At 45.9% G+C, this 17,984-nt stretch overlaps 1 protein-coding gene across 3 annotated transcripts in view; it reads right to left on the reverse strand.

Moving 5' to 3' along the window:
• Positions 1-14,159, reverse strand: part of FLI1 (Fli-1 proto-oncogene, ETS transcription factor) — a 74,689-nt gene extending 60,530 nt beyond the window's left edge. Inside the window, exons 1-2 of one of the 3 annotated variants that reach the window (XM_072354840.1) lie at positions 13,813-14,159; positions 12,048-12,129 (exon numbers count right to left, since the gene is read on the reverse strand). In XM_072354840.1, coding sequence (XP_072210941.1) covers positions 12,048-12,086 — 39 coding nt within the window. In that variant the 5' untranslated portion in view covers positions 12,087-12,129; positions 13,813-14,159. Of the gene's footprint in view, positions 1-1,856; positions 2,107-3,537; positions 3,572-12,047; positions 12,130-13,812 lie in introns of those variants that run through there. The other 2 variants (XM_072354843.1, XM_072354841.1) reach the window with 2 other exon arrangements.
• Positions 14,160-17,984: the final 3,825 nt, after the last annotated feature.

The raw sequence follows: 17,984 nt of genomic DNA on the forward strand, positions 1-17,984 counted from the left end.
TGAGAACACTACAGGAGCTCTCAATCACTTGTGCAGGTGTCCGGTACAAAGAAGGGGTCAGTTATAGGAGGAAGTCAACAGGAGACATGGATCTGCAGCAAGCTGCTGATGATCGTAGAATTGCTCAGTGAGAGGACCCCAGCTGAGGCTCTGGTGTACCAGTATCCCATGTCTCTCAGCTCAGCCAAATTCTTTCTGGACTACAAGTGAAGCAGGAAAATATAACACAAGGCTGCAAAGCAGATCCAGGAGCTGGGGCAGTGACCCGGGACGTGCCTGAGTTCCTCCTTTTGCCACAGCCTCCCCAGCGTGACCGCGGGCCTAGCTGCTAAGAGTTACAGTTCCTCATCCCCAAAGCCGGGGCAGGGGGTGACAGCAACTGGATTGCAGCATAGAGGGAGTGGGCAGAGGAGGAGATCCCAGGAGGCACCATGGGCTGTGTGGGCCAGGGGAATAATTCAGCACCTTTCAGAGCATGGTGCTGAGGGTCACGGTCTGTGAAGAAAAGCAAGTCCATGTGTGCACTGCAGCAAAGGTACAGATGGGAAATTTCTGCACTTTCACTGTACAGTGTTTTAGGGCTCTGCAAATCAAAGAAGGTTGTGGTGCACTAAACATATCCTGAATGAGGTCCAGGTTACTTTTGCTACAGACCTGAAGAGGTGGTAGGGAAGATGTGTATTATTCCTTCCATACCTCCCAAATGTTGTGCTTTCAACGCTCCTGTTTTTTCTCTTCCTTTCTGACATTTCCCCTTTTGCTCCCTCTGTCTTTCCTCTTTCCATTTTCTCTTCCTGCCCATCTCCTTCCCTCCTCACTTCTCTTGAGACCCTTCCAAACAGTGCACTTGTCACAAGCTGCAACGTGAGGGAGAAAGTTTCAGTTCCTGCCAGTTTGCAGCTTCTTTCTCCCCAGGTCAGCAGAAAAAAAAAAAAAAAAAAAAAAAAAAAAAGAGAGAGAGAAAAAAAAGAAAGAAAAAAAAAGGCTTTTAAGAAGAGATCAACACCCCACCCAGGCGATAGGCATCTTTCGAAATCCTCCAACTCAAACACACCCACAGCGTCTCTCGCTTCAAGGTTGCTGTTTGAGCTACTTCTGTGCTGTAGTGCTCCCTCAAGAAGAGCCCGTAAGCATAACCCAAAGCATGAAAGCAAACCCGCTGCTGCCTGGCCCTGGAGAAACAGCATAAGACACCTCAAGGGACTCCGAGAAGGCTTGGTTTATCTTTGCAGAAGCTGGAGTTTTGATGAGGGTGAAAGGAGGGGGAACCATTCTCTAAGCCCCAGCAGCGTCCTCGCTTGCTCAAGGCCACCAGAGGTTGGTTATGTTCGTGGTTTTTTTGCCACACTCTTTGCTTCCCCTTCCCCTTGCCTCGCCCCAAGTTAGGGTGATGTTTCTCCTCCAAGCCACCCAGTTCCTTGCTCCCACCAGAATTACTAGAGGAAACGCCTGTACGACCAGCAGAACCAGCAATGCATTTCAGACAGGATCAGGAGAGGAAATCAGAGCCGGCTGACACCTAGACGCCAGCGGCACACATCTGGGGCCAGCCCGGAGCCCCGCGGTCCCCAACCACCCCCCTTCCCTGCGGCCCCGAGCGGTGCGGAGCGACGGTCCGGCAGCTGTCACTGCTTTTCCGAGCTGCCCCGAGCCGGGCACATCCCCGGGGCTCTCCTCGGCCCCCTCCGTCCCGCCTTGGGGGCTGCTGGCCCCGCACCGCCCCTGCCTGCGGAGCCCCGAGCCCCGGGAGGCGGCGAGGGAGCCCCGGAGGCAGCGGAGGAGCGGGTCAGCCCGGTCATGGAGCCCCCCGTACCGCGCCACTCTGCCGGGGGTCCCCGTCCCCTCCCGCCCCTTACCTTAATAGTGCCGTCCATCTAGAATAACTTCCAGCCGGTACCAGCAATATTCCACACATTGACCCGGTTTAGCCTGCAGCTGGAGCCTCCCGAAGTTTTTATCCGTCTCTCTTTCACTTTTCTTTCTGTCTTTCCAGGGATTTTACTTTCCTCTGCTTATCCCCTCGCCTTCTCTCTCCCTCTCCCTCCCTCGCTCTCTCTGTCGCTCTTTTTTTAACTTTGGTTGTTGCAGCAGAGCGAAAAAGAGACAGTTAACCGGATGAAACGTTTTTTTCTGCTAATTTTGGGAAGTGAAGTCACTCGAGGAGGAAACTTTCGTCTCTCCACTGGTCCTGCCTTCTTGATCAAAATATATATATTTTACATACAGGATATTTGCTCCATTTAGATAAGAAGGGGCAGAACAATAGCTACCTCTGTCAGCTCTTGTTTGTCGTAGTGCAGCCAGTCCAACGGAGACCTTGCCTTGCACCCCAGACCGTATTAGCGAGCCCTGTGTGTCATCCCACAGTTTAGTTTAACATGTTTTTTGCTTCATTTCTTTTTTTTTTTCCCCTTTTGGCTGGAGCAGCCCTAGCCTGACTCACTGAATTTCCGCCTCTTCCCACAGATTTTTTTATTAATGCGTTTTCCAGTCATAGGCAAAAAAAAAGTAAGGGTAGAAAACCGTAAATACGACGCAGTTGGAGCATGGAGGGAGAGAGAGAAAAAAAAAAAAGCAAGAGGGAAAGACGGAGAGGGAGAAAGGTAGAAAAAGAGAGAGAGGGAGAGAAAGAAAAAGAAAGAGAACAAGAGAGAAAGAAAGAGAGAAACAAAGGAAGAAAGAAGAAGTGAAGTCTGATGATCAAAATGTATTTAAAACGTGCTGTGGCCCCGCTTCACGCCTGTCCCAGGCAGAGCTCCCAACAAGGAGTGTGAGACGGGTCCGGTCCCAGCCAGGAGGGAGCACTGAGTGCAATAATGCAGGGCAGACAAACGGCTCCAGTAATTAAACGCTCTGGAAGTGGGGCTGCTGGAAAGTGGAAGCTCTTTTCCACTGTCACCCCTACCTCCTTCACTTCCAGTCGTCTCAAGAGCTGAGATAACAGGCTCCCAAGCAAAGGTCCTAAGACCAATGGCGACACATCCATTGCACTCCGGGGGCTGGGAGCACCTTTCCCAGCCTCCTCTCTCCGCTCAACCTTCTTGCTAAGCTGCTAAAATCCCATTCCGACGGAAAAAAAATATACAATACAAACTTTAAAAAAGGCAAAAATTAGCAGTAATTGACAGATCAGCTGAAGTTTTGTGTCAGTGCAGGCACTGCAGTAAAACCAAATCAAACGCCAGCCTTTAAATCCCGCTTTTCGACCTGTTGAGTCCCTGACTTGCAACTCTGTCTTTCATTCAAACGGGAGCGATCGCTCCGAAAGAAACGCGCTTTCCTTTTTCCGGGCAAGGCTGAAAGCCTCCGAAGGAGCCGAGGAAAGGAGACAATACGCGCCTGTCCAGCTCCACTTCCCACCCCCTCCCCTTACAAAAATAACAGGCAACCACCAGCGGAACACATCGTGCAACGATTTGGGCGTCCTGTATTCCCCACTTCTGCAAACTGCTGCAGCCCGAGGAGAAGAGCCAAGAAAGAAAGTGTCGAGGCAGGAGGACTCTCCTGAACGTCAGATCTCTCAGTGGAGGGCATTACCTTGTCCAGTGCCAGCTGTGTCCAGTCTTTTTGTTTCCCCTGTCTTTAGTCCAACCACGGGGGGCAGGGGGGGATCAAAATATATCCAACGTTATTCTGCACCCGCCCCTTCCAAAAGGGAAATGCAATAAAGCCACTAGTGTTTCTACTCGCCTGCTGCAGAGATGCCTTATTAATACTTTATTTCTCCAAGCCCGAAGCTGGCAGGAGTGAGCTGTAGATTCCTCTTGCCCCTCCCTCCCCCCTTCCCCCCTCCTCTGAAATTAGTCTCATCAATTCAGCTACAATTTGGGAGTTCAGATGCAGACACGGGACTGAACGTGACCAGACCTGAAGCTTTGCCTCGCCGCTTGCCGGCGACTGAGGCCGCCTGCAAGCAGGAGGTGAAGGCGGAGGGGCAGAGGGGACAGCCCGGCCGCCCCCCACCCCCGTCCTCCCCTGTCTGCTTTACAATCCAGGGGGCTGCGCTGGGGTCCCCGGAGAGCAGCACATCTGGATGCTGCTAGCGGGGTCAGGTCCCCCCTTGCCTAGGGCCACAAGAACTGGAGTTCAATTAAAAGAAATCGCGGTTAACCCTTTGCTTGCCTCATTACTCTTTTTGTCTTTCCCTCCCTCCCTTCCATCCCTCCAGCTACACTCTTCTCCACTCCCCCTTTAGCCTTACCGTATGGTTGCTGCAACCAGAAAAGCCAGAGGTTAAAGGGAAGAGTGAAACGCATCCTTTCAAAACCCAAATGGTTTCCTCTCTAGACAACACTCTCCACCAGCTCCGAAAAACAACAGAGCTGGGGGGTGCGGGAGAGATCTTGACAGCGAAAGGAAGGGGGAAAATACCGTGGAAGGAGCCTCTTTCATCCACGGACCCCACGGAGCTCAAGGTTTCACCGAGAAATCACCTGAAAACGCGGTGAGAGGGTTGAAGAGGAGTCCTACATGTCCAAAACGCCAGGCTGCTGAGGTAAACCAGCCCAGCCCTCTCAGTAGCTCCCCAGTGCTCCCAAAGACAGGCAGATGTCAAGCATCCCCCTTCTCCCACCTAGAGATAATTTAGGAGCACGACTCTGCATTTTATTGCCAGAAGGGCACCGTGACACTCAGGGGCTTATTTTGCATGTCTGAGGGCGATTCAAAATGCAGCACGTTCGGGTCACCCAGGTTGGACCCATCAGATAAGATAACGAGCGAAGTTGCTAACCATTGTAACAGTCAAGCTGAACAATCTACTCTTTTCCACCCAAACAACATTTAAAAAATAAATAAATAAACGTAAGAATCCCTCGAAGTTATCTCAGACTTTAGGACCAGGCTGGAATATCCACCGGCTCCGTGCTCCAGGCTTTGCATCACCCGAAGTGAGAAGCAGCGCCTCGCGGTGCGGGGCCGGGTGGGCACGGGGCGGGCAGCGAGCGGTGCGCTGGGTCTGCTCCGCTCTTGGATGCGTATGTATATCCAGTAAAGGAATTACGGTCCGTTTAATGTGGTTACGACCAGACATCTGGGAAATCATTTGATCTTGGCAACCATGGAAGATTTCAACTGCTTGCATTGGGGCAGGCTGGTAGAAATCAGTTGCTCCTCCATTATTATTTTTTAACTGCATTTATGAATGAAACGAAATTCTCGTCCGATGTTTTTAATTGTTTCAATATCGATCTCAAGTGCTTGGCGTGTCCCCACCTCCTCCGTTCGTCCTTACAATTGAGCTACATAGACTGAAGCCGCACATAGGGATAAAAATGCTGGTTTGGTGGAGGAGGACACACTGGGGGCAGTCCGAGACTATCTCACATCCAGTATGAAAGGAGTAACTCCTGCGTGCAGTCCGATGCCAGTCCTTCACGGGAGAACGTATTCTCAAAGATATGGCTCACTGATTCACGCGAGATTAGAGAGTCATCATTTAATAATTAAAACCGTCCAGTTATTCCGCAGGAGGAATAAGCACAATGAAAGTCTTCTCAGGCCTCAGCTGCAGGTTGGAAACACTCTTTTCGGATGACGAAAGGGGATTGGTTCCTTTTAGCCCCTCGTGTCCCAACAGCATCAGCTGAGCTGTCGCCATCCTGCAGCCCTGGGCTGGGAGCGACCACCGTTCGGGCCCCATCACCACAAAGCAGCCAGTGACCATCTCCTATTTTATAACTAACTTTCTCTGTACACGTTCCTTGCGCTGGATATATTGAATACATATAAAACTTTCTAAATATACCGTCCTCTAGAAAAGCATTTACGATGTTTACCACCCTCCTTTGCTCGGGGCTGTTTTCGCAGAAGGCCAGCTCCTGTTCTGCCTCAGCCTTTACCAGAGAGAAAGGCTCCACCAGCTTCAGCCAATGCTTGAAATTTCCTGCTCTGAGTTTTCTCTGGCATCGACTTCATCACAGAATGAAAAATGCAACGTGTTTTATTTGTTTTCTAAACCCACATTCTTACAAGCAAAAAGACCCAGCTACAGCCCTGGGATTTGATCCCCCAAAACGAATCCCACTTTAAACTAATTGGGCAAAGCAACAGAGAGGGTGCAGTAGTTTTCTAGCCCTACAGCAGGAGGATCGGTCCCTCCTGGTCCACAGGAACAACCCATGGGATTTGGGAACTTGAACCCGGAAAGTTACTCACTGCTAATCAGCGCTAAGTAAAACATAATGTCTTAAAAGCAGCGTGGAGAAGATGCAGCAGCTTTCAAACTGCATTGCAATTACGCGGAGAGTGGGCAAGCAACGTCCTGGCTGGTTTTATTTGAGCTCCATGTCCCAATAAAACAGCCCCCACCCCCCCCCTCCCTCCCCCATCCCGCAATTATTGAAAAGCTGAGCAAAAAAACAAAAATACCGAAGGCCAAGAAAACAGACGGCAGTGCACTAGCTCCAAAGGTCTGGCCCCTCGCTTGAGGCCATAATTAATTTGAGATTTATTTTTATTGGAGAACCCAGTCTCGTCTGACCTTAGCCAAACAAGACTTCAGCTAGACCCTTGATGCGCTTGAATGGAACAGAATATTTCTCTCTAACTTCTCTTCAGGCATCTGTGCCTGCTTTGAATTTGTTCCTCAGACTTCATATATTTGGAGATTTGCAGGAAAGATTTTAAGCATTTTTCCCCTTCAGCATTCACTTTCTCTTCCCGTTTTGCTCCCTTTTCTTGCCACGTTGGGTTGGAAATATGGAAGGCTGGAATACAAAATCTGCTGGTTCCAGCATATTGGTGGGGGTCGTTTTTCTGTAAATCGTGGAAAAAGAACGGAGCCATTAGAGGGTCTCAGAGCTGAGGAGGATTCAGCTGCTTAAATGCTGGTATCCGGAGGGGACGGAGTCACCCAGTGCAAAATCTTGTCCCCTGTGCCCGAGTGTGGTTCATTTTAGAAAGCCTCAGCATGCCACGTTTCCAGGAGAAACAACGTTTCTTCTACAATTTCTACTGAAATCCAAACAGTATCTTGAAAGTAAAGCGGGGGAGAAGCAATGCCAGCCCTTCCTCACGCAGTGCTTGACTTAAGCACGGGTAAAAATCAGGCAGGATTTGTTGGGCACCAGGAAATGGAAGGGGATTTTGTTTCCTTGAAACAGAGAAGTGGCTGCAAACAGGAGCTAAATCCTTAAGCAGCAAGTTGTCGGGATGCACTGTTGAAGTCTAACAACGGCGTTTCTTCCTCAAAATGAGAATGATTCGGTGCATACACAGATCAACTATCACTCTGTGTGACACTGAAGTCGGAAATGATGGAAGCCCATACCCACAACTGCCCACTCTGCCCTCGGCAAAGCCCCCGTTCTCTGGGGGTCCTGATGGTGTCCTCCCGAGCCCAGGTGCGAGGACCAGAAATTCTGCGGGACGCCGTGAATTGCAGAGGAGGAAAAAAAGAAAAGGAAAGAAGAAAGACATGACTGAGTAAGGGTGGCCTCAGTAGGAACAACTTTACTTGAACTCTAAGAAAAAAAAGTCCATGAAGTCTGATTTTCCCCTTGACTGCGGGGCACAGCCTCTCTAGCTGTCCTTAAGTGCCTGCTGCAGGTTCTCTGCCGCCGCGTTTCCAGCATCCGTGTGTCTTTGAGCGCCTGTGGGATGCAGCCAGGCTAATAATCCCTCGATGAGCTCCTTAGGTATCCTCTCTGCCGCAAGATTTCTGTTGAAAAATAACAACCATAATAATAAATACTAAGATATTCTTTCCACACAATCTGTGCCCGGAGCAGCCTCTGGTTGCTGTTGTTTCAGTGGGAGAGAAAATGTCTGTGCCAGGTTTATCAGTAGCCTTCGCATTGCCCTCTCCAAAGAAAATCCCACTGTTTTGTCCTTCAAGAGAAAAAAAAAATAATAATAATAAAAAAAATCTCTTCAGGGCTTCTGTAAACTTTCCAGGCAGAGGGAAAGCAAGAACAAACCAAATATTGTTTCCAGCCACCCAGACTATTTTGCCTCCATGAATATGCTTCTTTGTACGGTACCACAAACATTATGGCTGCATGAAATCCATTTTTAAAGCGAGTAGTCCTGCTCGCACGATGGATCCTTCTTCCCATCTCAGGGAGCTGAGTGAAAGTCTGTCTTCGTGTCCGTTCAGAGGTCTGGCCTGGAGAACATTTCCTGCACAAGTCAGCCCAGGGGATTCCCGTGTCTTAAGGTTGGGCACCCCAGGGAAAATCATCCGCAACGAGGTTCTCCTTGGAAGGAGAAGGCAGGAGTCCTCTGCGCAACTGGAAAGCAGAACACGACCCAGAGATGCTGTGGTGTTGTGGCTCTCTAAACAAGGGCGTCTTCTCAGGCTAAAAGGGCGAGAAGTGCGATCCCCCCACTGCAGCAACACTTCACGGATACTTAAGACTGGAAGAGACCATTAACGCCCTCTTCTTGCACTTCGCTTTCAAACTCTCTCCTCCACTGCTGGTACCCGAAGCGGCCTAAGGAGCGCATCTCGGCTGGATGTTGCCGGAGGGCTGAAGAAAAACTCTGGATAAGAGAATCGCGTACTCATAGGGCTTGAAAGGGACCTCTGGAGACCATCCAGTCCAAAACTCCGCTAAAGCAGTCCTGCTACAGTAGACTGCAGCACCTCGAAATTACTCCTGTATTGCATTTACACACATATCAGAGTACAGGCTTGAGATACAGAAAAGGAGTGAGGAGCAGTTTGTGGCAATGGTAATAATTAAAAATTCAGCATGCAAAGGTCATGTTGCTCTGTTTATAGTCCTAATGCTTTCCGTATCCTTGCAGTCTGGATTCCAGTGCTGTCTTTTAAAATTTAATTTCCCAATTATATTACATGTTTCATTCTCAAAGTCAAGTACTCATGTTTAGATGAGATTAGCACCCTCTGACATACAGTAAATTGTTAACTACTATGAACTACTTGCATATCAGTAAGTATCATAATAGAGAATAGAAATAATTTATCAAGAACATGGAATAAATGAGTAAGGATCATAAATGTTTTGTAATACTTAGGAATTTCTACTGCACTGCTGCATTAAGGCTCAGGCAAGGATGCACAAGAGAGAATGTGTGCTGTCATGAGGTTAAATAGGATCTTTTAACAGTGCTTTAGGTGCAGATCTGTATGTCCTATGATGTAAATCAAGGTTACAACACTGGCAAGTAAGTGTGACTCAACATAAACCACCTCTGTTAAAACAAACCATTTTAAAATTCAAAACCTCTACTTCCTCCCTCTCCAGTGTCCTACCCCACACTTTTGCATTTTGAAAAGCATGGTTACGAAGCTGTGTGACCTGAGGGTGATCACTGGCTGTTTTGTACCTCAGGGGTACGGCACTGAACTTGATGAGCTGCACTTCTGAACAAGGCAAAGGATAAATGCAATGCTTATATGTACCACACATTCGTTGAAGAGAACTTTCTGAACTTTGATGTTTGATCCCAGTCCTGCTTTTCTTCTGTGTGATGGATGCACTGTGCCAGTCATCAGCTGGGATTCCATGAAGGGACTGGGTCATTACACAAGCTTCCAGACTATCCCGGATTGTGAGTCAGTGCCATTTCTACAAATAAGTCAGTCTCAGTAGCATCACTTTGTGGGCCCTGAGTGCACTGAAATCAGTGGAAACTGTCATCAAACGCAGAGATGCCAGAGACTGACATAACCTGTGTGTTCAAGGCTCAGATTCTCCAGCATTTAAGCATATTCTTACTTCTAAGAGCAATTTTGTTGGCCTAAAGAAGCTACACAAGTACTTTTTTCCATCACTGGTACTGAATTGTTCAACTGAAAACTTTACAGTTCCATAGCAGATATCTCCTTTGCCTTCTAAAGGACTTCAGATCGGCCCTAAGAGCTTTCTTTCAAAACTCTGCTGAGTTTTTAAACACAGGAACAAATTATTTCCCTAGTGACATTGGTGTGAATGAAGTTTTACAGACAAAATACCAAAGACAAGGCCCTGCCCAAAATGATGGCAGCTGATACTGAAGGGCTGTAAGAAGAGGCAGAGTTCAGCATCACATAGCCCAGCCCACTCATCCCACCACTGCTGAGACACTGAGTGGATGTCCAGCTGTAGGCGTTCTTCCTGGAGGATAACACACATAGTTATCTGAAGAGAGCTTTGTCCAAGCATGTTGCTTGCAGGATTATACATAGTGGGAGGGCTATGTTGACAAAGTTAAGGATTGACTCACTCAATCCTGTTGGAATATTAAGTTATTTAGACCTGGATCTTGGTTGCATTTAATTCAAAAGGAATCTTGCTACTAACTGCAGCAGCAGCAGCTGGATCTTGCCTCACAATAAAAGGCAATGATACCATAATATAGGATGTCAAAGGGCCTTCATCTCTTCATTGTAAACAGAACACATCTAAGATCATTTCCCATACATAGGAACACCAAAGAGAAGTCAAGTCCTAAGGCTGGGCACAACTACATCATTTATTTCTTTACTTGAAAGTTTACCGAATCTGCTTTCTTGAGACTTTAATTTCATTTGTTATGCATGGAGTTTATATTCTTCCAGAATCTGGTCCAAAGTAATATGAATCTAATAAGCAAAATTAAATCATCAGTGTTCCCTGAAACACGGATTTATGAGCACAATCATAGGGGGATATTAGCCCAATCTGAAATCTTGACCATTCCTGGTACAATTCCCTCTAGAAACCTCATCCAGAAAGATGCACAAGTTCATCCAACCAAGGAATGCAAGTAATTCTTTGTGACCTGGGATCCTTCCCACCAAGCTTGCATTTCCTATACTAATACCTCTGAAAAACTGCTGGCAAAATGATCTGTAGCCTTGGGATTCTACTCAGAAATCATTTAGTGAATCACTTCCAATAAAGTACATGCACATGAAAATCAAAATCGACACATGGATCACCGACTAAGGGAAAAGAAAAGAAAGAGACAGAGAAAATTCCTGTAATAAATTATTCATTACAAATTATCCACCCAGCTCTAGTTAACACCCTTCTGCAGTTCTTCAGCCTGGGAGAGAAGACATTTGTGTTTTAGATTTTCCCTAAGTGCTGTTGCATGCAGGGTTTGACTTAAACATGTAACCCAGATGTCCCAGGCTTGGTTTATTTACATTCTTGGGAACTGTTGTGGTAAAAAAACTATATGATGTCAAATATAATATAGTGCTCAATTGAGTTATAAAGGGACAAGGCTGTGCCAGCTCTTCTTTGGAATTTGTTTTAATCTTATGAAAGAGCTAGAAGTGGCACATTGAAATACATTCTTAGATTCACATTTTAATTTTTAAAAAGTACATACATTATTAATGTATAAATGCAAGTTCTAGTAGTCTGTGGCAGTATCCATTTCCAAAAATACCAATTGAAGTCAATTTTCCTACAGAACTGTATGGAAGAATTGATTGAAGAAAACTGCAAGTGACACTATGAAAGAAATGGCACTTTTACAAAGCATTGCCTGGTGTGACAATCCGTTTCTTCAGTAACTGAAAGAGATGTTTTGTTTTAACACATTACATGCTTTTTCCCTTCTGAATCTGTTTAGAAACATACAATTCAAAACCCGAACTTTTCATATCGTCTTCATATTGAATTCAATGGTTGATGTGGCAGGGGAAGTAGAGTGATACTAAATGAAGTTTAGCTTTAGTTCAGTGTTTAATGGGAAATCAGAAAATTGGAAGCCAATTGGAGAAACTGCTCTGATACGATATCAGCAGCACACCACCGCTATCACGGTTCCAGAGGAATAAGCCACTACTATCTGGTGATTAAGGACACCTCACAATAACAGTGGTTACAGTATAATCCACAAAGCCAAGCATCAGTGCATTATAGAAGACAAGAGCATCTTAACACACCGTTACTTTCTTATGATTCAGTTTCAGACTCAGCACTGCCTACTTCCAGAACTATCACTGTTATAGCAACCCCTCTCCCAATGAAGGTTTTGTTTTCTTCCCAACTAAGTTCAGTGGGAATGGGAAAGAGACTTTCAATCAACACAAACAATTGCAATTCTTTTTGAAGGATTGTAATTTTTGACATTACCTGTTTAAAGATGCTGTCATGTCTTACCTTGACGTAAGACGAAGTGTCTGGTACAGTCTGAAACATCCTTACGTGTTTAGCAGATATTTTTAAAGGTCCTAAAATAGCTCTGAAATTAAAATAGAAAATAAAGTCTTATCTATCTATCTGTAAAGAAACAGAGCGTTGTTTACAAAGTAAGGCTAATAGTACTACTTAAAGAGAAGTCATCAGGCATTTAAGTGTATTCTTGAAAGAAAGGACACAGATAAACGTCCACCCCAGTAACTAAATGTCAAGTATTAGACGGGACTTCACAAAGCTGGGCTTTGTTTCTATGTTTAACAACAGTTTGTTTGTTTTTGCGTGTGGATTTTTTGCCCCCTCAGGAAAAGTGCCTTCTTCACTTCTGGCGAGAGCAGAGGGAAACGTCTGACATTTGATTAACTGAATTTCTTAGCCAACAATTAAAAGCCATCTGAAATACTCATGTTTTCATGTCGAGACTAGTTAACCCTATTGACTTGTATCCAAGGGTTTCTCTTGGCTGAACGAGGGGCAGTTGCCTTTCGTGGCTCATTGAAACCATGCCGAGCCATTAGCCTGCCGGCCTCTATTGATTTAAAGAACTTTTCTCACCAATAATAATTAAACAATAAATTTTAAACATAGCGAACAGAAATATCATTGCACATAGCACTAAAAACCCAGAGATGTCAATCTCAGTCCTTCCATTTCGGAGAGCGCCGTTTCTCAAACACAGCACTGCTTTATCTCTGCCTTGCATCAGTGCAGTGCATCTGTTTTGCTGTATTTCTAAGACTTGATGATCTCCCGACGAACAGGTTTTTGCCTCTCCCCCTTACCCCCCAAGTCATCGTCGCAGACATTGACTACAACCGTGGTAAACGTAAAGCTATGTGGGAAAATGAATCTGTAATCACTGCAAGGTCTGACAACTTTTTCTACCCGTTCCACTCAGGATCTGCAGTTCCCTTTGAACGCGCCGGAGAACGATTAGCTTGCTGTAATTAGTGGGTCGTTAAAAGCACGAACCCCCCTTTTAGCGTGCAGCTCTAAGTGCCGCTATTTTCCAGGGGGTGGGTCGGTGCTTCCAGGATTTACCGCGGAAAACTACGGAATGAGAAACAGGCGCAGAGCGTTGCTGATGTGCGCGCAGTGCGGTGCGCCCTTCTCGGTGCCGGCGCTCCCTGCGCAGCGCTGCGGAGAGGCTGCTGCTTTGGGAGAAGCAGAGGAAGGCGGAAAAAGGCAAAACAGCCCAACGACTCTGGAAAATAACAGTTCTCTATCTGCACGCCGCCCCCCTTTTATTGATTTTTAAAGCATTTATTACGCGGCCAGCTGGCACAGAAGGGCAACTGATTATAAAATCGGCAATGTGTTTCTGATAAGTACAATTCTTTTTTTTTTTTTTCCCTGTCGTCCTCCCTCCTAACACATTCCAGTTTCTTTTGCTTCTGAACTTGCAACGGGGGGTGGGGGTAGACAGAGCGGAGGGCAATTTTCCTTTGCCAGTAAATTTTCTAGGGTCAAGGATTCTCGTCTCAGTTTCCCCTGCTCCCCTCTTTTACCCCTCGTCAGCCCTCCCCCACCCCCGCTCACCTCGTACAATTACGCGTGTTCGAATAAATAAATACATCTGCATATTTGGAACCAGCCTTAAGAAGTCTGCTGTGGATTATTTATCAATCGCGTTACCCTGCCAGCATCGGTAGAAACATAAAAGGGCCTCTTAAACTACTTTTAGATTCACCTCTTGCTTAGTCTTATTACTATTATTTAAATGACTCACCTTTGATACCCTTTCCCCTCAACCAGTGGCAGACCAGTTTGTAAAGATCCAGGTTGAGACCAAAACCAAAACTCCCCACCAGCTGTGGGTTACTACCCTGCCGCTGCAGTTTTGCAAAGGAGAGATTAAACTTGTTAGATCCAAAGCAGCGCTGGAGTTAGTATTCCCAGCCCATCCAGACAGGCTGCATCAACCAGGCATTTCCTCAGGGGGCTTCTGCAGCGCTCGCAGCTCCAATACGCGCTTTCTTTTCCCTCTCTTCTGTGCCCTCGACTTTTCATTTGATTTCCGTTTTCCCCTTATCAATATTTCAGCTGCTCCCCTAGATTAATCATTGCTATGTGACATCTTCGCCCGCTGAGCCCGTCTGGCGCTACTCGCGACTTTAAAGAAGGAGGAAGAAAAAAAAAAAAAAGAAAAGAAAAAAATCACAACTTTCTTAAAAAAAAAAAATATTGCTGAGGAGTCAAGCCGAAAAGAGACGCTGAGTGGAGCTCAAGTGCTACTTTAAATCCCCCTTTTAAATAAGGAAGTTTCAAATATCCGTTTTAAAATCATCGTTCCTTACTTTGCGCTTTTTCCCCCGGACTCTTACCTTGAAAACAGTTAACCCGTTTCCCTCTGAAGCAGAACTGCAAATAGCAAGGGCTGCATTCAGAGGGCTGTGCAGACCCACACGGCTGGAGGAGCGAGAAGGAACCATCTCCAGCCTATTCTGCACCAGATCAATAATCTCCCTCTGCAAGCCAAAACCTCCAGACCCTTAGAGCTACTTAATAATCCCTATCAAACAGAAACACTAATAGGGAATAGAAAAAACCTCAAGTCAGGGATGTGTTTTCCCAGCAGTGTCACGCTCCTGTTGCACACTGTTATCATGGAAGGGCTGGTGTGCAATATTTTGCACTAACCTGGGGGATAAACTTCCCAGGATTTTCGTACATCAGTGTTCAGTGCAACCCCCGAATGGTTACCAAAACTATTTGGAAAATGTCCTTCCAATCTCTATTCTCTTTCTCTCCTTCCCGACTTTGCCCCAAATTCCAACATATTGAAACATTTTTCTCCTTAATAAGAGGAACATATAAAGTGAAGGGGTGAAAGGGCAACTTGGGAGCCGTGCCTAGAGCTCCGCACACAATTTACTCTCTGCTAGACGAGCCGTTTAGCATTCCTCCCAATTTCCAAGGAAAACAGACTCAGACCTGTACCTAATGGCCAGGGACCTCGCCAGAGCCACTTTTTAATATAGAAATTCTTCGGATTCTTTGTTATTATTGTTGTTGTTGTTTTTGTTACGCGAGAGAGTTTCCTAGGCACGGTAAGGTAAGCACCTGGGATTTTAGGAGGAAGATAGAGGGAAGAAAATATCAGAGGGAAAGGAAAATCAGCGCTGCGGGGGGACCGGCGAGGTGTGTGTGTGGGGATGGGGGGGAAGGGACGGGGCAGCTCCTGCGGGGATCCACACAAAATCGGCGTTGTCATTTTTTTTGTCGTGGCTTTAAAAAAAAAACCCACACGCATCGGGTTAAAAACGAGCCTTAATCTCATTATTCGGCGGGGACGCGAACACCTCTTTGTACACCATCACAAGCGAGCCAGCTAGCGACCGAATCAGATCACATTTCAAAGTCATTTTTCAGTCTTTTCTCACGTTTCCACGTGTGAATTACAAAAACCACGTCGCTGAAGAGGAACCCCGAGGGCGTACTGCTGTGCTAACAAACCCCTCTTCCCAGTGCTTTAGTCGAGGGGCAGTTAATGGGCGCCCGTATCCCTCAAATTCCCCTCCAATTTCCCTTATTTTAAGCAGAAGAGCTCAAAATCGCAGCCAGCTTCCAGCAGAGAGATATACACGGAACCACTGGGCGCAGCACCTATTAAACTGCAGTGAAATAAACTTTAAAGGCCGGTGTTAACAAAAAGTTGGGATGTAAAGAACCTACAAGTTGAGGGGAAATGCGTCCCCTGAACCCCGAGCTGCTTTTGCTGCTCCTTGTAATCAAACCCCGCAGCCCAGCAGAGGAAACCCATGTGGCCAGTTGTAGTCATCTTGGGAGCTTTACTAGCCCAAAAGAAAATTGCTGGCAAATTGGAAACAGATGCATCATGGGACAGCAAACCCCCCCCCCTTCACCCCCGAGCAGAGAAAGTTGCAGCAGTTTTGTTTACTCCAATAGCTTCAATGCAGACATGACATCTCAAGTTTTCATCAACAAACCCTAGGTGACTTGTATGTAAGCAACATTTCAGCATTCATCACCGGCAGTGATGTTTAAAGACGCCTATGAAATCTCTCCCTCTCGCACATCCGAGCTTCCACCTCACTTCTGTGGCAGCTGCTCCTTGCCTGTGCCTATGCCCCTTTAACGGGGTGCTAGCAACACAAACAGTGACTTGAAACCCACAAAGAATTTTATCCAAGGGGGGGGGAAAGCTGACAAGTGCTCGATTCTCATAAGCCTGTTGGACAATTGCTAGAACAAATGAAACGGTGGAAAAGCTCAGAGCCCTGCAAAATGTGCTCTTTTCATGTTTTCTATTTATTAGATATGTTAAGAGAAAACAGACTCATATGAGTCCCAAATGTAGGCAGAGTATTAAAAGAGGCATGTGTATGCTCCAGCAATTACAGCTGAATTTGATTAAAAACGTCATGAGGACTGCAAAAGCAGGAGTTACCTGATACACTAACCCTGAGGTTGCTTTAGGATGAATTATAACACAATTCATTTTATTTTAATAGGTCACTATAAGATTAACTGTTTAAGGATGGAGCTGTGCTATAAATGTTTACATCAAACCAGAAAGAAGCAAGCTTTACTTTCTGGTTGTTTAGAAATAATGTTTATTACATTTTAAAATTCCTCAACACGTTAATTAGAAATAAGGGGAAAGTATGTGAAGGCAAAAGGAGTTCCAGTGCTTGACATAGAACCACACACACACTTCTGTGCTTCAGTTTCTCTTTCCTAAGAGGAAAATGTGGTGATTTTTAACTGGCCATCATCATTTCCACATGCTATGGGCAACAACTGTTTTTTTCCCTTTATTTTTCTCATGGTCTCGTATCAGAACCTGAAGGCCATTAGCATGGATCCAAGGTATCCAGATAGGCCAACTAGGGGATAGGGAAGAAGGAATCGGCATAATTGTCAGATTACGTATTTTACTGGAAAAAGGAATGTTGGGTGAAAGTTCACATGTCTCCCAGGAGTTAAACATTCTGCTTAGTGGGAACAAGAGCCTCTCATTCTTGCTGAGCTGTCTTGGTTTGAGCGGTGTTACTTGTTGGGCTGTGTGACTGATGTTCATTAGGAAGCCAGAAGAAAGTGTGGTCTTGCTTTTTGATTTGAAAAGCATGATCCTTTACAAAACCATTTGAATTTTCACCCATCATTTATAAACCTGTTGGATATGATGTAACACTCCTGTTAACCGTGCTCGGTTTATGAATGGACTTGTATGTTTCTCAGTTAATGTGTACGGTTTTATTTTGATTTTCTTCCTAGGCCTTAGAGCTACTTTCCTGCAGGTAGGTTAAGGGGTATATAAACATTCGAACAAAAGACGTTTCCTGACCTCAATACAGTTTAATAGACAAAAGGACAGGAAGGAAAGTTTAAGAACTAGGTGGTATGACCTTTAGGCACAGGAAAGCATCTTGGTGACAGAAAGTGGGACAGAGATCTTTGCTAATTTGTTATGCCATGCAGGCTCCGATCCTCCTGGTCCTTCTGGGTTCATGCAGTGAGCAAACACCAGCTGGACAAAGCTGTCTCTGCAGAGGCATACCTGAGCAACCTGTGATGGGCTACCATCTATCCTAGAGCAAACACAAGGTCCTTAAATACAGACTGGCTATACTAAGGTTGCTTTTGAGGCAGGAACACCTGATGCGAATGCTGCAGGTATACCTGGGGTGAAGGCCTCAGCGTCTGGTGGTGCCTGGATGTCACAGGTTACCCTAAAATCTACCTGCACCCATGACAGGGGGCAGTCGGCCCGCAGGCCGCTGGCCCAGAAGGAAAAGAAAAAAACAGGGAAAAGGAAATAAATACAGCGGCAACGACCTAAGGAGGCACACTTATTTACTAAATACTATATCGGAATACAGAATAACACAATATAATGCAATATAATTGGAATTAAAGCTAACGAATCAAGTAAAA

This window comes from Excalfactoria chinensis, chromosome 21 (assembly GCF_039878825.1).
Source record: "Excalfactoria chinensis isolate bCotChi1 chromosome 21, bCotChi1.hap2, whole genome shotgun sequence".
NCBI lineage: Eukaryota > Metazoa > Chordata > Aves > Galliformes > Phasianidae > Excalfactoria > Excalfactoria chinensis.